This window comes from Heterodontus francisci, chromosome 16 (assembly GCF_036365525.1).
Source record: "Heterodontus francisci isolate sHetFra1 chromosome 16, sHetFra1.hap1, whole genome shotgun sequence".
Classification (NCBI taxonomy): Eukaryota; Metazoa; Chordata; class Chondrichthyes; order Heterodontiformes; family Heterodontidae; genus Heterodontus; species Heterodontus francisci.
Window position 1 is genome coordinate 51,637,904 of NC_090386.1, and position 25,751 is coordinate 51,663,654.

The 25,751-nt window shown below is 42.8% G+C and overlaps 1 protein-coding gene across 2 annotated transcripts in view; it reads left to right on the forward strand.

The window, feature by feature from the left end:
• Window positions 1-14,946: 14,946 nt before the first annotated feature.
• dpm1 (dolichyl-phosphate mannosyltransferase subunit 1, catalytic) overlaps window positions 14,947-25,751 on the forward strand; it is a 77,587-nt gene continuing 66,782 nt past the window's right edge. The window contains exon 1 of one of the 2 annotated variants that reach the window (XM_068048171.1): window positions 14,947-15,122. In XM_068048171.1, coding sequence (XP_067904272.1) covers window positions 14,998-15,122 — 125 coding nt within the window. In that variant the 5' untranslated portion in view covers window positions 14,947-14,997. The remainder of the gene's footprint in view (window positions 15,123-25,751) is intronic. The other variant, XM_068048169.1, reaches the window with a different exon arrangement.

The following is a 25,751-nucleotide window of genomic DNA, read 5'->3' on the forward strand; positions in this document are numbered from 1 at the left end:
TTAGCACATGGCTCAGGTAATGATCCAGAGATTATTACCCTTGAGGTTCTGCTCTTCAACTTAGTGCCTAGCTCCTCATACTATCTAAGGAGAACCTCTTTCCTAGTCCTACCAATGTCTTTGGTGTCTACATGGATCACGACAACTGGATCCTCCCCCTCCAAGTTCCTGTTCAGCCCTGAGCAGATGTCCTGAACTCCGGCACCAGGTAGGCAACACAGCCTTCTGGACTCATGCTCTTTGCTGCACAGAACAGTGCCAATCCCCTTCACTATATTATTCCCTATGACCACTACATTCCTTTTTGCTCCCCCCACTTGAAAGGCTTCCTGTACCACAGTGCCATGGGCAGTCTGTCTGCACATCCACCTTGCAGATATCGCTTTCGTCCACACAGGTTGAGAGCAACTCAAACCTGTTTGACAATTACAAAGTCTGATGCTCCTCCATTACTGTCAGCTCATTCCCTTTACCTGCCTCACTCACAGTCACATCCTCCTGTCCCTCATTGCTGACCAAAACAGATGACCCTGTTCTAAGAGGTGTGACCATCTTCCAGAACAAAATATGTAGGTATTTCTCCCCCTCCCTTATGTTGCACAGTGAGAAGAGACATTTGCCTTCGTGAGACATTGTCAGAGTGAAGCTGGAATTTGGTGCAAGTGGGAATTCAGTGCAGTGTTTGCAGTTCAGCTTCCAGATCAATAATCTGGATCTGGAATTCCTCTAGCTGCTTACACTTTCTGCAGACATGTTTGCCCTGGATCACCTTTGCATCCAAAAGCTCCCACATACCACAGCTGCAACATTACACCTGTCCTGCCATTGTTACTTATGCTATTGGTTAACTTTAATTACTTTCTCAATCACTTTATTAATTAACAGTTTCCCAATCTACTAAGTTTAACTAGTATTACTAAAGAAAAACATAATAATTTCTAAAATTACCTGAGTTTTGAAAGATAAATGATAAAACACTCACCAACCAATCATCTACCTTGGAGTCAAAGGAAGACAATTCACCAGCTACTGGAGGCTAAAAAAAAAGGAAAAGGAGCCCCTCTTTCCCACTGCGCACCAAATTCCAGTTTAACTTTGGCAACATCTCACTGAGGCAAATGTCACTTCTCACTGCATTCAGCTAAAAACTGGTCTGCTTCTATAGAGATTTTGATGACTCACTAGCTCAGCTTCTGCAACAATCACTCTTCTTCTTTGGCCTCCTTGTCTCGAGAGACAATGGGTAAGCGCCTGGAGGTGGTCAGTGGTGTGTGAAACAGCGCCTGGAGTGGCTATAAAGGCCAATTCTAGAGGGGCAGACTCTTCCACAGGTGCTGCAGATAAAATTGGTTGACAGGGCTGTTACGCAGTTGGCTCTCTCCTTGCGCTTCTGTCTTTTTTCCTGCCAACTGCTAAGTCTCTTTGACTCGCCACACTTTAGCATCTATTGAACCTACTGATTGGCAGATAACTGCCACTGCTGGCTGCTAATTGTTTAACAAGGCTATTTACAAAACCAGGAGATTTTAAAGCCTGACTCTTAATCTAAAATTTAAGCTTGACAAAAACTTACCACATGCACCAAATTCCAGCTTCACTCTGGCAACGTCTCACTCAGGAAAATGTCTCTTCTCACTGCATCGCCTCACTGCACAAAACCACAAAAAGCAGGGGACCCAGTACTGAGCCCTGTCGAACGCCATAGGAAACAGCCCTCCAGTTGCAAAAACACCTGTTAACAATTACCCTTCATTTCCTCCCACTTAGCCAACTTTGTATCCACCTTGCTACATTTCCCTGGATCCCTGGGCTTTTATTTGTTTAAACCAGTCTGCCATGGTGGACATTGTCAAAAGCCTTGCTAAAATCCATGTAGACCATATCAACTGCACTACCCTCTTCAATCTTCCTTGTTAATTCTTCAAAAATTCAATCAAGTTGGTCAGACAAGATCTTCCCTTAACAAATCCATGCTGACTATTCTTAATTAATCTGTGTCCTCCTAAGTGACAGTTTATCCTATCTCTCAGAATTGATTCCAATAATTTGCCCACAACTGAGGTTAGACTGACTGGCCTGTAATTATTTGGTCTATCCCTCGCTCCTGCACCACACCTGTATTCAGTGAGGACTGGAAAATGATGGTCAGACCTTCCGCTATTTCCTCTCTTGCTTCTTTTAACAGTCTGGCGTAGATTTCATCAGACCCTGGTGATTGATCAACTTTCAAGGATGCTAATCCCATTAATACTACTCCTCTTCCTTAACTACAATAACAGCATCATCTCCCTCTTTTGTGAAGAGGGACAGGGACCTGAAAAAGAGAGCACGGGGCTCAAGGCCCTCACTTACCTGGTGACCGGAGCGGCAGCTGGCTCTGTCTGTGTCTCCGCGCGCTGAGATTCGAAAGGGGGGGGGGGGGGGGGCAGAAAAACTTACAGTGACATCACAGGAAATCTGCAAGGTGATTGGTTGGGTAAGTAACAGATGTTAGTGCATTTAAATAGCTTAAAAAAAGGAAAGTTTTTTTGAGGAAAAATCCTCGTGATAAGGTGAGTACTACTAAAGTGTGTTTTTTTTTAATTAGTGTAATTTATTAAGGACTTTAGATTGTAGTGGGTATTGTTTGGAGTAGAATAAGGCCCCTAGTGTAATTTGTATTTTTTAAAGGGAGTAACTAATTAATCTAAAGGTAAGTCATGGCAGGAGAGCTCGCACCCGTGATATGCTCCTCCTGCGCTATGTGAGAAATCAGGGATGCTTCTGGTGTCCCTGACGACCATGTGTGCAGGATGTGTATCCATCTGCAGCTACTAGCTACCCGCATTACAGAGCTGGAGCTGAGTGTGGATTCACTGTGGAGCATCCGCAATGCTGAGGATGTCGTGGAGAGCACGTTTAGTGAGGTGGTCACACCGCTGGTAATGGCTGCACAGGCAGAAAAGGGATGGGTGACCACCAGACAGAGTAGTAGGCACAGGCAGGTAATGCAGGAGTCCCCTGTGACCATCCCCCTCTCAAACAGATATACCGCTTTGGATACTGTTGGGGGTTTGGCCTCCCAGCGGAAAGCAGCAACAGCCAAGTTCGTGGCACCATGGATGGCTCTGCTGCACAGCAGTGGAGGGGGGGAAAAGACTGGGAGAGCAATAGTGATAGGAGATTCAATTGTAAGGGGAACAGACAGGCGTTTCTGTGGCTGCAAAAGAGACTCTAGGATGGTATATTGCCTCCCTGGTGCTAGGGTCAAAGATGTCTCGGAGTGGCTGCAGGACATTCTGAAGGGGGAGGGTGAACAGCCAGTGGTCATGATACATGTTGGTAGCAACGACATAGATAGAAAAAGGGATGAGGTCCTGCAAGGTGAATTTAAGGTGTTAGGAGCTAAATTAAAAAGCAGGACCTCTAAGGTAGTAATCTCAGGATTACTTCCTGTGCCACGTGTTAGTGAGTATAGGACTAGGAGAATAGACCAGATGAATGTGTGGCTGGAGAAATGGTGCAGGAGGGATGGATTTAGATTCCTGGGACATCGGGACCGGTTCTGGGGAAGGTGGGACCTATACAAGTGGGACAGGTTACAACCAGGCAGAACCGGAACCGATATTCTTGCAGGTGCGTTTGCTAGTGCAGTTGGGGAGGATTTAAACTAGAATGGCAGGGGGGTGGGAACCTGAGCAGGGAGACTGAGGAGGAGGAAACAAGGATAAAGACAAAAGACAGGAAACAAAAAGGCAAAAGTGGAAGGCATAGAAATCAAGGGCAAGAAACAAATAGGGCCATAGTGCGAAATAATGCTAAGATGACTAAGAATGTTAAAAAGAAAGCTTAAAGGCATTGTGTCTCAATGCGCGGAGTATTCACAATAAAGTAGGTGAATTAACCGCGCAAATAGATGTAAATGGATACGATAAAGTTGCGATTACGGAGACATGACTGCAGGGTGACCAAGGATGGGAACTGAACATCCAGGTGTATTCAATATTTAGGAAGGACAGGCAAAATAGGAAAGGAGGTGGAGTAGCATTGTTAGTAAAAGAGGAAATCAATACAATAGTGAGGAAGGATATTAGATCAGAGAATCCCGATGTGGAATCTGTATGGGTGGTGTTAAGAAACACCAAGGGGCAGAAAACGTTGGTGGGGGTTGTATATAGATCCCCAAACAGTAGTGGTGATGTAGAGGATAGCATTAAACAAGAAATTAGAGACGCATGCAACAAGGGTGCAACTGGATGGGTAACTTTGATCTACATATAGATTGGGCAAACCAAATTAGCAATAATACCGTAGAGGAGGAATTCCTGGAGTGTGTATGTGATGGTTTGTCGGACCATTATGTTGAGAAATCAACTAGAGAACAGGCCATCCTAGACTGAGTATTGTGTAATGAGAAAGGATTAGATAACAATCTTGTTGTGCGGGATCCCTTGAAGAAGAGCAACCATAACATGATAGAATTCTTCATTAAGATGGAGAGTGAGAGAGTTGATTCCGAGTCTAGGGCCCTGAATCTAAATAAAGGAAACTGCGAAGGTATGAGGCGCGAGTTGGCAAATGATAGATTGGGGAATGTTACTTAAAGGGTTGACAGTGGATAGGCAATGGCTTGCATTTAAAGAGAGTATGGATGAATTGCAACAATTGTTCATTCCCGTCTGGCGCAAAAATAAAACAGCAAGGGTGGCTCAACCGTGGCTTACAAAAGAAATTAGTGATAGTATTAGATCCAACGAGGAGAAATATAAAATGGCCAAACAAGCAGCAAACCTGAAGATTGGGAGCAGTTTAGAATTCAGCAAAGGAGGACAAAGGGATTGATTAAGAAGGGGAAAAGATAGTATGAGAGTAAGCTTGCAGAGAACATAAAAACTGACTGTAAAAGCTTCTATAGATATGTGAAGAGAAAAAGATTAGTGAAGACAAATGTGGGTCCTTTACAGTCAGAAACGGGAGAATTTATAATGGGAAACAAAGAAATGACAGACCAATTAAATACATACTTTGGTTCTGTATTCACAAAGGAGGACACAAATTACCTCCCAGAAATGATGGGAACATAGGGTTTCGTGAGAAGGAGGAACTGTATGAAATCAGTATTAGTAGGGAAATGGTGTTAGGGAAATTGATGGGATTGAAGGCCGATAAATCCCCAGGGCCTGATAATCTACATCCCAGAGCACTTAAGGAAGTGGCCCTTGAAATAGTAGATGCATTGCTGGTCATTTTTCAAAATTCTATAGACTCTGGAACAGTTCCAATAGATTGGAGGGTAGCTAATGTAACCCCATTATTTAAAAAGGGAGGTAGAGAGAAAACAGGGAATTATAGATCGGTTAGCCTGATATCAGTAGTGGGGAAAATGCTAGAGTCCATTATAAAAGATCTAATAGCTGAGCACTTGGAAAACAATGACAGGATCAGACAAAGTCAACATGGATTTATGAAAGGGTAATCATGCTTGACAAATCTACTGGAATTTTTTGTGGATGTAACTACTATAATAAATAAGGGAGAACCAGTGGATGTGGTGTATTTGGACTTTCAGAAGGCTTTCAATAAGGTCCCACATAAGAGATTAGAATGCAAAATTAAAGCACATGGGATTGGGGGTAAGGTACTGACATGGATAGAGAACTGGTTGGCAGACAGGAAACAAAGAGTAGGAACAAACGGGTCTTTTTCCGATTGGCAGGCAGTGACTATTGGGGTACTGCAAGGATCAGTGCTAGGACCCCAGCTATTCACAATATATATTAATGATATAGATGAGGGAATTAAATGTAATATATCCAAGTTTGCAGATGACACAAAGCTGGGTGGGAGTGTGAGCTGTGAGGAGAATGCAAAGAAGCTCCAGTATGATTTGGACAGGTTGAGTGAGTGGGCAAATATATGGCAGATGCAGTATAATGTGGATAAATGTCAGGTTATCCACTTTGGTGGCAAAAACAGAAAGGCAGATTATCTGAACGGCGATAGATTGGGAAAGGGGGAGGTGCAGCGAGACCTGGGTGTCCTTGTGCACCAGTCACTGAAAGTAAGCATGCAGGTGCAACAGGTAGTTAAGAAGGCAAATGGTATGTTGGCCTTCATAGTGAGAGGATTCGAGTACAGCAGCAAGGACGGCTTGCTGTAATTATATAAACCATTGGTGAGACCACATCTGGAGTATTGTGTGCAGTTTTGGTCTCCTTATCTGAGGAAGGATGTTCTTGCTATGGAGGGAGTGCAGCAAAGGTTCACCAGACTGATCCCTGGGATGGCAGGACTGACATATGAAGAGAGATTGGGTCGATTAGGCTTGTATTCGCTAGAGTTTAGAAGAATGAGAGGGGATCTCATAGAAACCTACAAAATTCTAACAGGACTGGACAGACTAGATGCAGGAAGGATACTCCCGATGGCGGGGGAGTCCAGGACCGGCGGTCACAATCTAAGGATAAGGGGTAAGCCATTTAGGACTGAGATGAGGAGGGATTTCTTCACCCAGAAAGTGGTGAACCTGTGGAATTCTCTACCACAGAAGGCAGTTGAGGCCAAATCATTAAATATATTCAAGAAAGAGTTAGATATAGTTCTTAGGGCTAAAGGAATCAAGGGAAATGGGAAGAAAGCGGGAACAGGGTACTAAGTTTGGATGATCAGCCATAATCGTATTGAATGGCAGTGCAGGCTCGAAGGGCCGAATGGCCTGCTCCTGCTTCTATTTTCTCTGTTTCTATGTATTCATTAAGAACAATACCAACATTTTCCACCCCTACACATAGGTTACCTTTTTTGGGCCCTACTCTTTCCTTAGTTATCCTCTTACTCTTAATGTATTGATAAAACATCTTTTTTTGCTTGCCAATATTCTTTCATGCTCTCTCTTAGCTTTCCTAATTTCCTTTCTACTTTCACCGCTCCACTTTCTCTACTCATCTTGGCTTTCTGTAGTATTGAGTTCTCGGTGTCTTTCCTTTTCTGCCTTATCTTACCTTGACATCCATGGGGCTCTAGATTTGGCTGTCCCACCCTTTTTCTTTGTGGGAACATTTTTTTTTATTCATTCATGGCATGTGGGCATCGCTGGCTAGGCCAGTATTTATTGCCCGCCCTACTTGCCCTTGAGAAGGTGGTGGTGAGCTGCCTTCTTGAACCGCTGCAGTCCTTGGGGTGTAAGTACACCCAATGTGCTGTTAGGGAGAGATTTCCAGGATTTTTCCCAGCGACAGTGAAGGAATGGCAACATAGTTCCAAGTCAGGATGGTGGGTGGCTTGGAGGGGAACTTGCAGGTGGGGTGGTGTTCCCATGCATCTGCTGCCCTTGTCCTTCTGGCTGGTAGAGGTTGCGGGTTTGGAAGGTGCTGTCGAAGGAGCGTTGGTGAGTTGCTGCAGTGCATCTTAATTATGGTATACACTGCTGCCACTGTACGTGGGTGGTGGAGGGAGTGAATGTTGAAGGTGGTGGTTGGGGTGTCAATCAAGCAGGCTGCTTTGTCCTGGATAGTGTCAAGCTTCTTGAGTGTTTTTAGAGCTGCATCCATCCAGGCAAGTGGAGAGTATTCCATCACACTCCTGCCTTGTGCCTTGTAGATGGTGGACAAGCATTGGGGAGACAGGATGTGAGTTACTTGTCGCAGAATTCCCGGCCTCTGACCTGCCCTTTTAGCCACAGCATTTATGTGGCTCGACCAGTTCAGTTTCTGATCAATGGTGACCCCCAGGATGATGATAGCATAGGATTCAGTGATGGTAATGCCATTGAATGTCAAGGGGAGATGGTTAGATTTTCTTCTGAGATGGTCACTTGTGTGGCACGAATGTTATTTGCCACTTATCAGCCCAAGCCTGGATGTTGTCCAGGACTTGCTGTGTATGGACATTGGCTGCTTCATGGAGCCTATGCATCTGAGGAGTCACGAATGATGCTGAACCTTTTACAATCATCAGCAAACATCCCCACTTCTGACCTTATGATGAAAGGAAGGTCATTGATGAAGCCTGGATGGGCCTAGGACCCTACCCTGAGGAACTCCTGCAGTCCTGGGACTGAGATGATTGACCTCCAACAACCACAACCATCTTACTTTGTGCTAGGTATGACTCCAACCGGCGGAGAGTTTTCCCTGATTCCCATTGACTTCAGTTTTGCTAGGGCTCCTTGATGCCATACTCAGTCAAATGCCGCCTTGATGTCAAGGGCAGTCACTCTCACCTATCCTCTGGAGTTCAGCTCTTTTTTCCATGTTCGGACCGAGGCTATATGGACAGGAGCTAAGTGACCCTTGTGGAACCCAAACTGAGTGTCAGTGAACATGTTTACTCTGAACCCCTTGAAAGTCCCCTTTGAACTAGTAATTAAGGCCAGTAAGACCAAGAGGAAGAGCAGGCAGGGAGATGTTGCGGAGAACAGCAGGACTGGTGGTCTGAAGTGCATTTGTTTCAACGCAAGAAGTATAACAGGTAAGGCAGATGACCTTAGAGCTTGGATTAGTACTTGGAACTATGATGTCGTTGCTATTACAGAGACTTGGTTGAGGGAAGGACAGGATTGGCAGCTAAATGTTCCAGGATTTAGAAGCTTCAGGCGGGATAGAGGGGGATGCAAAAGGGGTGGGGGAGTTGCATTACTGGTTAAGGAGAATATCACAGCTGTACTGCGGGAGGACACCTCGGAGGGGTCATGCAGCGAGGCAATATGGGTGGAGCTCAGGAATAGGAAGGGTGCAGTCACGATGTTGGGGGTTTACTACAGGCCTCCCAACAGCCAACGGGAGGTAGAGGAGCAGATATGTAGACAGATTTTGGAAAGATGTAAAGGTAACAGGGTTGTAGTGGTGGGTGATTTTAACTTCCCCTATATTGACTGGGACTCACTTAGTGCTAAGGGCTTGGATGGGGCAGAATTTGTAAGGAGCATCCAGGAGGGCTTCTTGAAACAATACGTAGATAGTCCAACTAGGGATGGGGCCGTAGTGGACCTGGTATTGGGGAATGAGCCTGGCCAGGTGGTCGAAGTTTCAGTAGGGGAGCATTTCGGGAACAGTGACCATAATTCCATAAGTTTTAAGGTACTTGTGGATAAGGATAAGAGTAGCCCTCGGGTGAAGGTGCTAAATTGGGGGAAGGCTAATTATAACAATATTAAGCAGGAACTGAAGAATTTAGATTGGGGGCGGCTGTTTGAGGGTAAATCAACATCTGACATGTGGGAGTCTTTCAAATGTCAGTTGATTAGAATCCAGGACCAGCATGTTCCTGTGAGAAAGAAGGATAAGTTTGGCAAGTTTCGGGAACCTTGGATAATGCGGGATATTGTGAGCCTCGTCAAAAAGAAAAAGGAAGCATTCGTAAGGGCTGGAAGGCTAGGAACAGATGAATCCCTTGAGGAATATAAAGACAGTAGGAAGGAACTTAAGCAAGGAGTCACGAGGGCTAAAAGGGATTATGAGAAGTCATTGGCAAACAGTATTAAGGAAAATCCCAAGGATTTTTATACGTATATGAAGAGCAAGAGGGTAACCAGGGAAAGGGTTGGTCCACTCAAGGACAGAGAAGGGAATCTATGTGTGGAGCCAAAGGAAATGGGTGAGGTACTAAATGAGTACTTTGCATCAGTATTCACCAAGGAGAAGGACTTGGTGGATGATGAGCCTAAGGAAGGGAGTGTAGATAGTCTCAGTCATCTCATTATCAAAAAGGAGGAGGTGTTGGGTGTCTTGCAAAGCATTAAGATAGATAAGTCCCCAGGGCCTGATGGGATCTACCCCAGAATACTGAGGGAGGCAAGGGAAGAAATTGCTGGGGCCTTGACAGAAATCTTTGCATCCTCATTGGCTACAGGTGAGGTCCCAGAGGACTGGAGAATAGCCAATGTTGTTCCTTTGTTTAAGAAGGGTAGCAAGGATAATCCAGGAAATTATAGGCCGGTGAGCCTTACGTCAGTGGTAGGGAAATTATTAGAGAGGGTTCTTCGGGACAGGATCTACTCCCATTTGGAAACAAATGGACTTATTAGCGAGAGACAGCATGGTTTTGTGAAGGGGAGGTCGTGTCTCACTAATTTGATTGAGTTTTTTGAGGAAGTGACAAAGATGATTGATGAAGGAAGGGCAGTGGATGTTATCTATATGGACTTCAGTAAAGCCTTTGACAAGGTCCCTCATGGCAGACTGATACAAAAGGTGAAGTCACATGGGATCAGAGGGGAGCTGGCAAGATGGATACAGAACTAGCTCGGTCATAGAAGACAGAGGGTAGCAGTGGAAGAGTGCTTTTCTGAATGGAGGGATGTGACTAGCGGTGTTCCGCAGGGATCAGTGCTGGGACCTTTGCTGTTTGTAGTATATATAAATGATTTGGAGGAAAATGTAGCTGGTCTGATTAGTAAGTTTGCGGACGACACAAAGGTTGGTGGAGTTGCGGATAATGACGCGGATTGTCAGAGGATACAGCAGGATATAGATCGGTTGGAGACTTGGGCGGAGAAATGGCAGATGGAGTTTAATTCGGACAAAGGTGAGGTAATGCATTTTGGAAGGTCTAATGCAGGTGGGAAGAATACAGTAAATGGCAGAACCCTTAGGAGTATTGACAGGCAGAGAGATCCGGGCGTACAGGTTCACAGGTCACTGAAAGTGGCAACGCAGGTGGATAAGGTAGTCAAGAAGGCATACGGCATGCTTACCTTCATCGGTCGGGGCATAGAGTATAAAAATAGGCAAGTCATGCTGCAGCTGTACAGAACTTTAGTTAGGCCACACTTAGAATATTGCATGCAATTCTGGTCGCCACACTACCAGAAGGACGTGGAGGCTTTGGAGAGGGTACAGAAGAGGTTTACCAGGATGTTGCCTGGTCTGGAGGGCATTAGCTATGAGGAGAGGTTGGATAAACTTGGATTGTTTTCACTGGAACGACGGAGGTGGAGAGGCGACATGATAGAGGTTTACAAAGTTATAAGCGGCATGGACAGAGTGGATAGTCAGAAGCTTTTTCCCAGGGTGGAAGAGTCAGTTACTAGGGGACATAGGTTTAAGGTGAGAGGGGCAAAGTTTAGAGGGGATGTGCGAGGCAAGTTCTTTACACAGAGGGTGGTGAGCGCCTGGAACTTGTTGCCGGGGGAGGTGGTGGAAGCAGGTACCATAGAGACGTTTAAGAGGCATCTTGACAAATACATGAATAGGATGGGAATAGAGGGATACGGACCCCGGAAGTGCAGAAGGTTTTAGTTTAGGCAGGCATCAAGATCGGCGCAGGCTTGGAGGGCCAAATGGCCTGTTCCTGTGCTGTACTGTTCTTTGTTCTTTGAATGCCTCCCACTACTCTGACACTGATTTACCTTCAAGTAGCTGTTTCCAGTCCACTTTCGCTAAATCACTCCTCAGTTTAGTAAAATTGGTCTTTCCCCAATTGAGAACTCTAACTCCTGTTCTATCTCTGTCCTTTTCCATAACTATGTTAAAATGACTGAATTATGATCACTAGTACCAAAATGCACTTCCACTGCCACTCTTTCCACCTGCCCATCTTCATTGCCTAAAACTAAGTCCAAAACTGCACCCTCCCTTGTTGGACTTGCTACATACTGGGCAAAAAGCTTCTCCTGAATGCACCTCAAGAATTCTGCTCTCTCGATTCCTTTCACACTAAAACTATCCCAGTTAATATTGGGGTAGTTAAAATCCCTTACTATTCCTGTCCTATTGTTCTTGCACATCTCAGAGATTTGCCTACATACCTGCTCTTCTATCTCCCTCTGACAGTTTGGGGGGTCTATAGTACACTTGCAGCAGTGTGATTGCCCCCTTTTAGATCCTTAGATCGATCCATATGGCCTCATTTGATGAACCTTCCAACATATCATCCCTCCTCACAGCTGTAATTGTTTCTTTGATCAAAATTGCCAATCCCCCTTCTTTCTTACCCCCTCCCTATCGTGTCTGATAAGGTGCAAGCTGTAGCAGAGATGCAGCAACCAAAAGATATGAAGGCAGTTCAACGATTTGTTGGATTAGTGAACTACCTAGCCAAGTTCTTGCCCAATCTGTCATTCAGAGTATGAACGTCTACGCAAGTTCACTGTAAAGGATGTTCAGTGGTATTGGGGTACAGAACAAGAAGCAGCTTTCACTCACATCAAACAATTAGTGACGAGAACGCCAGTGCTGAGGTACTATGATGTCAATGAGGAAGTCAACCTGCAGTGTAATGCCAGTGAAACAAGACTTGGAGCAACCCCCATGCAGCAAGGACAACCAGTTGCATTGGCATCCAGAGCATTAGGCAAACTGAATGCACAGACCAAGAAAAAGTATCTGGCTATTGTCCTTGCTTGTGAGGATTTCAACCTGTTTGGGAGAAAGTGATGGTGCAGTCTGACCACAAGCCACTTCAAAGCATCTTTCTCAAACCGCTTTAATCTGCTCCAATACATTTGCAAAGGATGTTACTTCGTTTGCAGAGATGTCACTTGGAAGTGAAGTACAAGCAAGGGAAGCAGAAGTACATCACCGACATGCTGTCAATAGCTGTGCTCCTTTTGAAGGAAGTTGGTGATGCTCGTACAGACTGTGAAAGCTTCCAGATTCAACAAGAAGCAACAGCACAACATGCGCTGGAAGTCATCAGCCCAGCAGAGACGTTGAATCTGACAGACAAGCATTTTGCTCAGATCAAGCAAACTACGCGATGAGATGTAACTCTTCAAGTGCAACAGAAAGGATGAAAGGATGGCCTGAAACCATCAAGGACACACTTGTTGCTGTAAAAAAGTACTGGACACAGAGATGAGGTGACCGCCCAAGATGGCATCTTGTCCAAAGGGACTACTGTCATTATCCCTAAAGAGATGAGAAAAGAGATGCTGAAGCGCGTCCACGCAAGCCATCAAGGAATTGAATCTAATCTGAGGAAAGCAAGAGACGTGTTCTACTGGCCAAACATGAACAATGAGATTAAGGACCACATCAGCCAGTGCAGTGCTTGCAATAAGCATCAAGTTGAGCACGGTAAAGAGCCTTCATGACTCATGATATCCCAAATAGACCATGGATGAAGCCTGGAGTAGACATCTTCACACTTACTGGAGTTAATTATTCCGTCACAGTCAACTACTATTCAGACTACTGGGAGTTACACCAGCTGACAGCAACAACTACCAGTGAGATTGTAGAATGACTGAAAGCACGTTTCAGTTGTCATGGACATTGTGATGAGCAACACCGGCCATCAGTTCATGAGTGCTGAGTTCAGATGCTTCATGAATCATTGGGAAATTCAGCACTATACATCATCTCCGCACTAGCCCCAGTCAAATGGAAAGGTTGAGGCAGCGGTGAAAATTGCCAAGGGATCATAAAGAAATTTACTAGATCCAGCACAAAGGTGTACAAGGCAATCTTAGAGAGGAGAAACACACCTACTGAAGGCATGGACAGTAATCTAGTCCAGTGACTAATGTCACGCCGCAACAAGACGACACTTCCAACAGCTATGAAACTACTGAAGTCAGAAGTAGAAACTGGTGTGACGGTCAAGATCATAGTGAAAGTCAAATATCACTTTGATAAAACTGCCAAATCATTGCTAGAGCTGTGAGTTGGAGAGCCAGTCAAAGTACAAACATTCATGCGCTCAAGAAAAACGAGCCCACTTGGCAACTTGAATGAAGAAGTTGTCACCTCGATCGTACCAGGTGAAGGTGAACGACCAGATCTATTGTCACAATCACAGACATCTACGCTTAACTGGAGAAGCTGCTCCTTCAAGCAAACAACTGATGAGGCAGATCTGAGATCGCCAACTGAACTAGAAACTGAGCGGCCATCACTCTCAGAAGTCAACCCTACTCCAACAAGCGCAACAGATGAGCAGCAACAATCACCACAGCAACAACATTCCCCAGAGAAGCAACAGCAACAACATCACCCAAGGAACCAGCAGACACCAGACGAACAGCCAACAACAACTCACACGTACTATAAAACTAAATGAACATTTTAAAGATTATGTATGAAATGAGTGTGTCAGGAAAAACAAATTTGAAAGGACAAGAAAGAACAGACTTTTAATGAAAAGTTGGATGTTTGGATAAATACGTTTGTACACTTTGGCTTGCTGTACACATGTGACTTCTGATGTTGTGATCTGTAAATAAAGGATTTTGGCAGTTGCCATTTTATGTACCAGTAGAACAGATATAAAAATGTTTTCATTTGGGAAAGAGGGGCAGTCTAAAACTAAGGACCATAAATATAAGATAGTCCAAGAAATCCAATAATGAATTCAGGAGTAACGTCTTTAGTCAGAGGGTGGTTAGAATATTGCTACTACATGGAGTAGTTAATCATAGAAATGATTTAGTGAAATAGTTGAGGCGAATAACATAGATGCATTTATGGAGAAGCTAGATAAATAAATGATAGGGTGGGATAAAGTAGGGTGGGAGGAGGCTTGTGTGGAGCATAAACAATGGCATAGACCTGTTAAGCTGAATGGCCTTTTACTGTGCTGTAAATTTTATGCAGGCGCTTACCCATTGTCTCTCGAGATAAGGAGGCCAAAAAAGAAATTTTATGCAGTACATTCTTTATTTCCTTCCTCTCCCCTCAGCACTGCTTCTTCCCAGTGCTGTTTCTGGGAATGGAAGTGATTGTGGTAGCTGCATAATGTAGACAGAAAATCTTGTTCGTGTGAGCATTCCTGACCACTGTATACAACGGCTGAAAACTCTCCCATCAGTGCAGGATTCTCAGAGCCGAGCGTTCTCATGTTGTGCACTGCTTTTTGTCAATAGATGGCTGATGGTTATATGCAAATCAGTTTTTCTTTCTATTTGTGCTACTGGAAGTTTCCGAAACCTGTGCTACGATGGTCTATCAATACAGGTCTTGACGTTAGCCGCCCGACCCAGCCGAGGCTGCCAGACCGGACACTTTAATCCATCCCCCAGCTGCTGGAGGGTTAGTTTGAGGAGAAGCACCAACTTCCTGTCGGAGCGGAGCCTCCAACATGGCAAGTGGGGAGGGTGTTGAGCGATGGCGAGGTGATAAATACTCAGTACTACTACCCACCTACAATGAGAGAGACAATCTGCCACTCATCGTTTGGCTGCTGGTCCGATACTTTGATGAAAGGTACCCGGCTGCGCAATAAGCGGCGAGCTTTATCAATCCCGGGCTAGGGCCAGCAGGCAACAGGGGGTGTGGGACAGGCCTGCAAATGGGGAATCGGGAGAGGGAAAACCCAGGGCTACCTGTCCAACTGGGCCCGCGTTAGGATCAGGGCTGGAGAGTTCCGGGTGTTGAGGGTAAATGCTGCCACAACCCGTCCAGTAGCAGACGAAGAAGGACACCTGGCTGCCTCAAATAAGGCCAGAAAATGTTACAAATGAGCAACAGACTGATTGGGAGAGAAAGGTTTGTTAACTTTGTGGGTGTAATCCTTCAACCAAGATCTTTCTGAGATGGGGTTCATCCAAAATTTTCAACCACTTTTCTCTTTTGGATGCTGATACTAATACTAATGGTATTTCTTTCTGTGGGCTCTTTGAAGTGTCATGTCAAGGAAATCAAATGGTTAAAGGTGAAAAAAAATATGCTGTAGGGTTAGTCAAACACAATACTGCAGATTATTGGTTGATTTATTTTTTGGTGCAAGGCAGGGAGATGATTTGAAGAACCCTTCAAGGTAAATTTCCAGTGCCTTAAATGTTCACCTCAAAAGATTGCCTAGTAGAAATTGTCCCATAAGTGGGTTGTTATGCTCTATGACAGTGAATTGTACATGTATAGGTTTCCTGTTATTTTCAGGATTCAATTTAATCCAACCAGGGTGACTTGTCTGTGACTACAAAAAAAATAATATGGGTACATGTATATGTTGGTTACAAGTGTAGCAGATTTATTAAGTAATTTATGTTCAATGCAAAGAAGTAATACTTAACAAAGATAATCTGTTCCTCAGAACCTTGGCAGTAGCCTTCTGAGTGATTGTGGCACAGACTTTATTTATCTTGCTGTGTTCTGTTGACTGTAAATTCTCTTTGGATTTTCCGTGGTGCTGCTTATGTTTAATAGCTGTTCTTTTATACCATTTTTGGGCATCGGACCACCTTGTAGTTTGCCCAATGGTTGGTCCAGGTCCTGTGATGTCAGTTACTACCCTACTCTAATTGGGGCTTAATCGATAAAACATTTTGCCAATAATTGAGATAAAAAACCTATAAATAATTCTATTCATTATGGTTGTTGTATTAAGAGGGCTTACTTGACCTTGTTAAGTTATTACAGAGGATACAGTGTGGAAATGGTCAAGTTAAGCTAAAATCCCACTACTCAAACCTACTTACACATGGTCTTTGAAAGAAATAGACTCAATGGTTTAATAAGAGGTTGGCCATTTAGGACTGAGATGAAGAGAAATTTCTTCACTCAGAGTTGTGAATCTTTGGAATTCTTTATCCAGGAAAGCTGTGGATGCTCAGTTATTGGATGTCTTGCCACCCAACACTCCATCAATGTCATTTGCCTACAAGAGACCCATATTGGAACTGAAGAAGCAAGTTGTTATTCCACCAAAGGCTTTGACTTACTGTGCTACTCCCCTCATGCTAAACACGGTCATGCTATCTATGTTCGATCCTACATTGCCGATGCAGCCGCCCTGTCATCAACCATGTTCTGTGACACAATTTGGGTTAGCAGTTTCCATATTGAAAAAGTGTGGAAGTTGTTGCGTATATTCAAGAGGTAGATAGATTTTTGGGTACTAAGGGAATTAAGGGATAGGGTGATAGTGCAGGAAGGTGGAGTGGAGGTAGAAGATCAGCTATGATCTTGGATGGCAGGGCAGGCTTGAAGGGCCAAATTACCTACTTCAGCTCTTATTTTTTATGTTCTTAATTGGGTTTCTTTATTCCATTTTCTTGTACGTGATCAAAAAAGTTGACTGCGACCCCATTTAAACACAGGAAGCAGTGTTTATTTCTCAATGAATTACATCAAATTAGGTTGCATTTTTAATTTGAGAATCTTGCTCTAAATGAGCAATGCTTGATAAATTCATTAAATGTTTTCTAGTCGGAGAAGATGCAAAGATAAGTACATGAGAGGCTATTTAGTCTGTCTTGCGCAGTGTTCCATAGAAACCTATGATCCCCATCGCAGCATCTAACTGCTTCTACTACACTACCCAAAAGACCATGCCAGGTATTTCCTGATATCAGCCCTGAACTTGCCTTTCACCAGTTAGTTCCTTTTTTTCCTTTGACCTGCAGTTGTAGTTTACCTTGAAGTTGTGTTTTCTCTTCCTTTGGGACACTACTTAAAGCCTACCTCCTTAACCAAGCTTTTGGTTACCTATCTTAATATCTCCTTAGGCGACTTGATGTAAAATTTTGTCCGATAACGCTCCTGTGAAGTACTTCTAAACATTTTGCTACATTAAGGACACTACATAAATGCAAGTTTTTATTGATTAACCCTTTCTATCCCATGTCGTGTCTTGTAAACTTATGTAATATCCCTTGTCATTTACCTGCTTTCAGGCTGGAATGTGCGGTTTTCTAACTTTTCTCTTACAATAATGGTTAGCTTTATGGCTCTTCTCTGCACCAATTGCGGGCTTGGATGCTTTTCTTGTGAGCCTTGTTGATCAGAATCAAAAGGATCTAATCAGGGAGCTGCTGTTGGGTACAATATGGTAGCTGCTACCAGGTTTGTATTTTTATGTGTTCTTTCCAGGCGTTGCCAATTTTAATTTTCTTATCTCAATGGTTAGTCTTCTACCAGTGTCTTGATTCAAAATTGCAAAGTGATAACATTTCAAAATTCAGTTTTCTATTTCATTTCTTTGCCAATATCATTGAACTCTTGCTGTAGTAAGTACAGTATTTAGTACCTTAAGTATTAATATATTCCAGAAGCAGAGGGATGTTGGCATGAAGCAGTCTTAATACTGATCACTAAAATGGTCATATAATCATACCTTTTACAAGAACAGACTTCCCATTAGCTGTATCTCATAAGGTATCTTTTCTCTCCAGTTGTGAAAGTCAGCATAGTGAGTTGGTTTTTGGATTTGTTCCCCCAAAGTTGTTTAACAGGACTGTTATGAAAGAATTGGAGGACTTAAGATAAAGTGTTGAAACTGTATGACCTCAACATATGTGTACATGGTATATATTTTGATTTTCTTCAGTAATATTTTAAAATATTTGTATATAAACATTCTGAAAATCCTCTCTTAGTATTTTCAAAAGAATTTATTATGCTCAGTGGTTTCTCTGTATAGTGTTGTCATTAGGACTTTACATAAGAATATAAGAACATAAGAAATGGGAACATTCGAGCCCGCTCTGCCATTCAATGAGATCATGGCTGATCTTCTACTTCAACACCATGTTCCTGCTCTAACCCCATATCCCTTGATAGTTTTAATATGTAGAAATGTATCGATCTCAGTCTTGAACATACTCAATGACTGAGCCTCCACAGCCCCCTGGGGCAGAGAATTCCAAAGATTCACCACCCTCTGAATGAAGAAATTCTTCCTCATCTCAGTCCTAAATGGCCTGCCCCTTATTTTGAGACTGTGTCCCCTGGTTTTAGACTCCCCAGCCAGGGGAAACATCCTTCCTGCATTTACCCTGTTGAGTTCTGTAAGAATTTTATGTTTAAATGAGATCACCTCTCATTCTTCTAAACTCCAAAGAATAATGGCCCACTCTATTTAGTCTTTCCTCATAGGACAATCCCTCCAGCCCAAGAATTAGTTTGGTGAACTTTCGTTGTACTCCCTCTATGGCAAGTATATCTTTCCTTTGTGTAAGGAAACCAAAACTGCACACAGTACTCCAGGTGTGGTCTCACCAAGGCTGTACATAATTGCAGTAAGACATCTTTACTCCTATACTCACATCCTCTTGTAATAAAGGCCAACTTACCATTTGCCTTCTTAATTGCTTGCTGTACCTGCATGTTAGCTTTTAGTGACTCCTGAACAAGGACACCCAATTCCCTTTGAAGTTCAACACTTCCCAGCCTCTCACCATTTAAGAAATACTCTATTTCTGTTTTTCCTACCCAAAGTGGATAACCTTGCATTTCTCCACATTGTATTCCATCTGCCAAATTTTTTCCCACTTGCTTAGCCTCTCCAAATTTCCTTGAAGTGTCTTTGCATCATCCTCACAACTCACACTTCCACCTCATTTTGTGTCATCTGCAAACTTGGAAATATTACATTTAATTCCCACATCCAAATCATTGATATAGATTGTGAATAGCTGGGGCCCAAGCACTGATCACTCGTCACAGCCTGCCATCCTGAAAATGAACCATTATTCCTACTGTCTGTTTTCTGCCCATTAACCAGTTCTCAATCCATGCCAGTATATTCCGCCCAAATCCCATGTGCTCTAATTTTGTTTACTAACCTCTTGTGTGAGACTTTATCAAAAGTTTTCTGAACATCTAAATATACCACAGCCATCGGTTCCCCCTTATCTATTCTGCTAGTTACATCTTCAAAAAACTCAACAGATTTGTTAAACATGATTTCCCTTTCATAAATCCATGTTGACCCTGTACTGTTATTTTCTAAGTGTTCTGTTATCACATCTTTTATTATAGATTCTAGCATTTTCCCTGCAACTGATATTAGACTAACAGGTTTCAAGTTTTCTCTCTCCCTCCTTTCTTAAATAGTGGGATTACAATTGCCACTTTCCAATCTGCAGGAACCATTCCAGAGTCTGTAGAGTTTTGAAAGATGACCACCAATGTACTATTTCTGTGTAGCATCTACTATCTCTACAGCTACCTGTTTCAACATCTGCTTTAAGTCCCATTAATTTCTCTAGTACTTTTTTTTTTACTAATATTAATATCTTGCAGTTCCTCTTTTACACAAGACCCTTGATTTGCCATTATTTCTGGGAGGTTTTTAGTATTTTCTTCCATGAAGACAGACACAAAGTATTTATTTAGTTTCTCTGCCATTTCCGTATTCCCCATTATAAATTCTCCTGCCTCTGCTTATAATGGACCCACATTTGTTTTTGCTAATCTTTTTACATACCTATAGAAGCTTTTACAGTCCGTTTTTATGTTTCTCGCTAGTTTACTCTAATCTATTTCCCTTGTTAATCTTTTTCTTGGTCCTCCTTTGCAGAATTCTAAAATGCTCCTAGTCCTCAGGTTTACTATTTATTTTGGCAACCTTATACGCCTCTTCCTTTGATCTAATCCAATCCTTGATTTTTTTCATTAGCCATGGTTGGAACACCTTCCTTGCTGGGTTTTTTGTGCATTAAAGGGATGCATTTTTTAAAAACTATGTATTAGTTCTTTAAATGTTAACCATTGCCTGTCTACAGTCATACCTTTTAACGTAGTTTCCCAATCCACCATAGCCAATTTGTCCCTCATATCTTTATAGTTTCCTTTGCTTAGATTTAAGACCCTAGTTTCTGATTGAACTACATCACTTTCAAACTTAGTGTAAAATTCTATCATATTATGGTCACTCTTTCCTAAAGGCTCCTTTACAACAAGATTATTAATTAGCCCTTTTTCGTTGCACCATACTAGATCTAAAATAGCCCGTTCCTTAGTTGATTCCTCAACGTACTGCTCTAGAAAACCATCTTGCATATGTTCCAGGAATTCGTCCTCCACAACATTAGTACTAATTGGGTCTACCCAGTTCAAATGTAGATTGAAATCCCCCATGATTACTGCATTACCCTTGTTACATGCACCTCTAATTTCCTGATTTATATTGTGATTTACATTACCACTGCTGTTTGGCCTATAAACAACTCCCACCAATGTTTTCTGCCCCTTGTTGTTTCTTAGTTTCACCCAAACTGATTCTATGTCTTGATCTTTAGAACTAAGATCATCTCTCACTACAGTACTAATGCCCTCTTTAATTAGCAGAGCTATCCCACCACCTTTTCCCAGCTTCCTGTCCTTCCTGAATGTCATGTACCCTTGGATATTCAGGTCCCAGCTTCAGTTTCTTTTTAGTCATGTCTCTGTAATGGGTACCAGGTCATACATCTGAATTGTCAGCTCAAATAGAAATTCATCTGTTTTATTGCGAATGTTGCAGGCATTCAGAGCCCTTAATTCAGTATTTTATTTTTACTGTTTTTGTAAACTCTGGCCCTATCTGCTGGCACACTCTTAAGTTTGCAATCACCGTCCCTTCCTGCCATGCTCTGATTATCATTATCTTTATTTCTACAATGATCTATTGCCTTGTCATTTCCCTTTAATTGACTCAATCTTCCCCGACATGGTCCCTTCCCCCCTCTATTTAAAGTCCTCTCTCCTTCCTGGTTATACAACTCGCCAGAATACTGGTTCCCCACTTTCCCCAGTACTGGTGCCAGTGCCCCACGACCCAGAACCTGCCTCTCCCACACCAGTTTTTGAGCCACGCATTCATCTCTCTAATCTTATTTACCCTATGCCAATTTGTACATGGCTCAGGTAATAATCTAGAGATTATTACCTTTGAGGTTCTGCTTTTTAATTTAGTGCCTAGCTCCTCATATTCCCTATGCAGAACCTCTTTCCTCATCTATCTATGCCGTTGGTACCTACATGGACCAGGAAAACTGGATCCTCCAGCTCCCACTGCAAGTTCCTCTCCAGCCTTGAGCAGATGTCCTGAACCTTGGCAGCACAGCCTTCTGGATTCTCGCTATCGGCTGCAGAGAACAGTGTCCATCCCCCTGACTGTGCTGTCCCCAGCTACACTACATTCCTTTTACTCCCCTCACTTGAATGGTTTCCTGTGCCATGGTCAGTCTGCTCATCCACACCACAGCCTTTGCTCTTGTCCATACAAGCTGCAAGAACCTCAAACTTGTTGTTGAATTGCAAGGGCTGAGACTCCTCCATTTCCACCTTCTCGATCCCCTTACCTGCCTGATTCGCATACATACCCTCCTGTCCCTGACCACTGACCAAATCTGACGACTCTACCCTAAGGGGTGCGGCTGCCTTCTGGAACAAAGTGTCCAGGTAACTTTCCCCCTCCCTGCTGCATCGCAATGTCTGTAGCTTGGTCTCCAGTTCATTAACTCTGAGCCGAAGCTCCTCAAGGCACAGACACTACAGATGTGATTGTTATAGATTGCACTTGCATCCAGGAGCTCCCACATGCTGCAGCTGTTACACTCAGCTGTCCTGCCATCTTTATTGTGTTAATTAAATTTATTTTTCTTAATTTACAGTTCCCCTCTTCACTGAACTCTCTTTTCCCCCCCCCCCCCCCCCCCCCAACCAAACTCCCGGCTTCTCTCACTGCACTCAGGCAGCACTCACTGCAGCTTTAATGAAGTGTAATAGTTGCTATCTGACATTTCTACATTTGAACTGCAAAGTATCATAGAAACAAGAATAGGCCATAATGCCCTCAAGTCTGTACTGCAATTCAGTTAGGTCATGGCTGATATATACCTCAACTGCATTTTTCTGCCTTTCCTCCATATTCCTTGTTACACTTATTAGATTTTACCCTTTCAAATATGGCTATGAACTGAATAACATCAGCGTGGAATACTGATGGCTTCAGGTCTGATCCTTGCAGTAAGAGCTGTATCACAGAATAAAGGTATTAACACAGCATCAAAGTTTACTGCATTTGAAAAAAAATTCCTCTATAACCTTGATGGATCCTTTTTTTAAAAAAAAACTTCTATTTACTCAATAAGATGATCAAGCATATTTGTGCTGAAAAATCTTCAGTTTTGTCAACTATCCTGCTGAAGCACTTTGGGATGTTTTACTCTGTTAAAAGTGCTACATAATGCAAATTGTTGTAGCATTGAGCACTCCCAGGCTAGTAATGGAGAGTGTGACTGCCTGAGCTCTGGCCAAACAATGTGCTGCAGCTCAAAATCTCATTGGACTAGGTGCTACAGTTTTTAATTTATCCGAGTCTGAGTTAGCAATATCTGGGAGCTGACTCGGGAAATTTGGCCTATGCACACGTAAAAACCTTTACAGCCAACAGAGAGAAGAAACTTTCATCCAAATTAGCCAGGGCTGGATTTGAACTCGGGTTCCCAACTCTGAAAAGCTAGTGACTAACTCGCTGCAGCACCATCTTGACAAATATATGAATAGGAAGGGAATAGAGGGATATGGGCCCCGGAAGTGCAGAAGGTGTTAGTTTCGGCAGGCATCAAGATCGGCGCAGGCTTGGAGGGCCGAATGGCCTGTTCCTGTACTGTTCTTTGTTCTTTGTTCATCCAGTTCCTCATGTACACTTTTTTTTTATTTGCAATTTCAAGTTAAAGGAGTATGAAGGCTCTGTTGGTATGATATTACCAAAGAAAATCATCCATGAATAAAAAATATAAATCTTTAAAGATTTTGTACTGGTGAAGTCAGTGGGTGGCTATAAATTGTTTTCCTTTTCCCAATAAACATCTAACGAAGTATGACCAAATGGATCCTTTTTCCAAAGATAGTGCTCAAAATGTACGGAAGTGGCAGCTTGGCTTAGTTGGTAATAACCTAACCATAGAAATAAAAAGTTATGGATCCAAGTCCCACACCAGGATTTGAGCACTTAATTTGGATGGAGACCTCAGTATAATGCTGAGCTAAGGCTACATTGTTGGACCTCATCCAAGTGATCAACACTTTGCCGAAATGAGTGTCACCATTGCTATTTAATTAGAATTAGAACATTACAGTGCAGTACAGGCCCTTCGGCCCTCGATGTTGCGCCGACCTGTGAAACCATCTGACCTACACTATTCCATTTTCATCCATATGTCTATCCAATGACCACTTAAATGCCCTTAAAGTTGGCGAGTCTACTACTGTTGCAGGCAGGGCGTTCCACTCCCCTACTACTCTCTGAGTAAAGAAACTACCTCTGACATCTGTCCTATATCTATCACCCCTCAACATAAAGCTATGTCCCCTCGTGTTTGCCATCACCATCCGAGGAAAAAGACTCTCACTATCCACCCTATCTAACCCTCTGATTATCTTATATGTCTCTATTAAGTCACCTCTCCTCCTCCTTCTCTCCAATGAAAACAACCTCAAGTCCCTCAGCCTTTCCTCGTAAGACCTTCCCTCCATACCAGGCAACATCCTAGTAAATCTCCTCTGCACCCTTTCCATAGCTTCCACATCCTTCCTATAATGCGGTGACCAGAACTGCACGCAATACTCCAGGTGCGGTCTCACCAGAGTGATGTACAGCTGCAGCATGACCTCGTGGCTCCGAAACTCGATCCCCCTACTAATAAAAGCTAACACACCATATGCCTTCTTAACAGCGCTATTAACCTGGGTAGCAGGTTAATGGATTTCGCTGTACATCAGTGGTTTTCAAAGTTAGTATATGAGGGGCCCCCTGGAGTTTTTTTATTCTTTCATGGGATGTGTCACTGGCAAGACCAGCATTTGTTGCCCATCCCTAACTGCCCTTGACAACTGAGTGACTTGCTCGGCCATTTCAGAGGGCAGTTAAGAGTCAACAACATTGGAGTCACTTGTGGGCCAGACCAGATGAGAACATCAAATTTCCTTCCCAAAAGGACATTAGTGAACCAGATAGGTTTTTACAACAATCAATGATAATTTCATGGCACCATTACTGAGACTAGCTTTCAATTCCAGATTTTTATTAATTAATAGAATTTACTAATTAATTGAATTTTAAATTCCACCAGCTGTTGTGATGGGATTTGAACGTGTCCCCAGGGCATTAACCTGGGCCTCTAGATTACTAGTCCAGTGACATTACCAGTACACCAATGTCTACCCCTGTCGCTTCTAGATGCCTTTGCCCCAACTTATGAAAGACATTGTTTGTTGCTCCAAAGGAAGCTATGCTATCATTGCAAGATGTGTTTTTCTAAGTAAAGGGCAACAGAAATAAGTCAATGAATACAGGGGAAAAAATATAGAAGTATAGATGCAAATCTTTTTTTCTTAATTTGTGAAAATTCAGTGTACACGTAAGAAGGAAACATTAAAATCCTAAATTTATCTGTTGATGAAGAACTGTAACATTGAAGTAGTACCATCATGCATGTTTTTTGTGTAAATAGATTGGTTATTCAAACTATTATTATTTTTCTTTTTTTTCCTACCCCTTTGTTAAAATTTTGTCAAGTACTCATGTAAATAACTTTTAGTACTTTATCATTAGTATATGCCAGCCTTTGCTTAGTGGTAGCACTTTTGTTTTTAATTCCGAAGGTTGTGTGTTCAAGGCCCACTTCAGAGACTTGAGCATATAACCCGGACTGACACTACAGTATTGAGGGAATATAGCAAGGTTGGTACCTTTCCGATGAGGTGTTAAACCATCTCTGGTGAATCGCACAACACTATTTTAAGAAGAGCTGTGAAGAGCTCCCTGTGTTTTGGCCAACGTTTATTACTCAATCCACAATACCAAAACTGATTACCTGGTCATTCATCTTATTGCTGTTACCCACATAACAACAGTAACTACAGTTCTTTAATGTGGGATGTCCTGAGGACATGAAAGGCATGTACAAATGCCTTAGAAGAGAATGTGTAGTCTTCAAGAGAAAGTGGGTTAGATGCAGTCCTCTATCCATCTATCTATCGGTCCTATGTCACACTTACAATGAAAACTGCCAGGTAACATTGTCTCCCCAATTAAACCTTCCCAAAGGTTAATATAAGGCAGTTTTTATTACAAAAGTGGACATCATAACATAGAATGGAAAAAAGTTATCAGGAAATCCA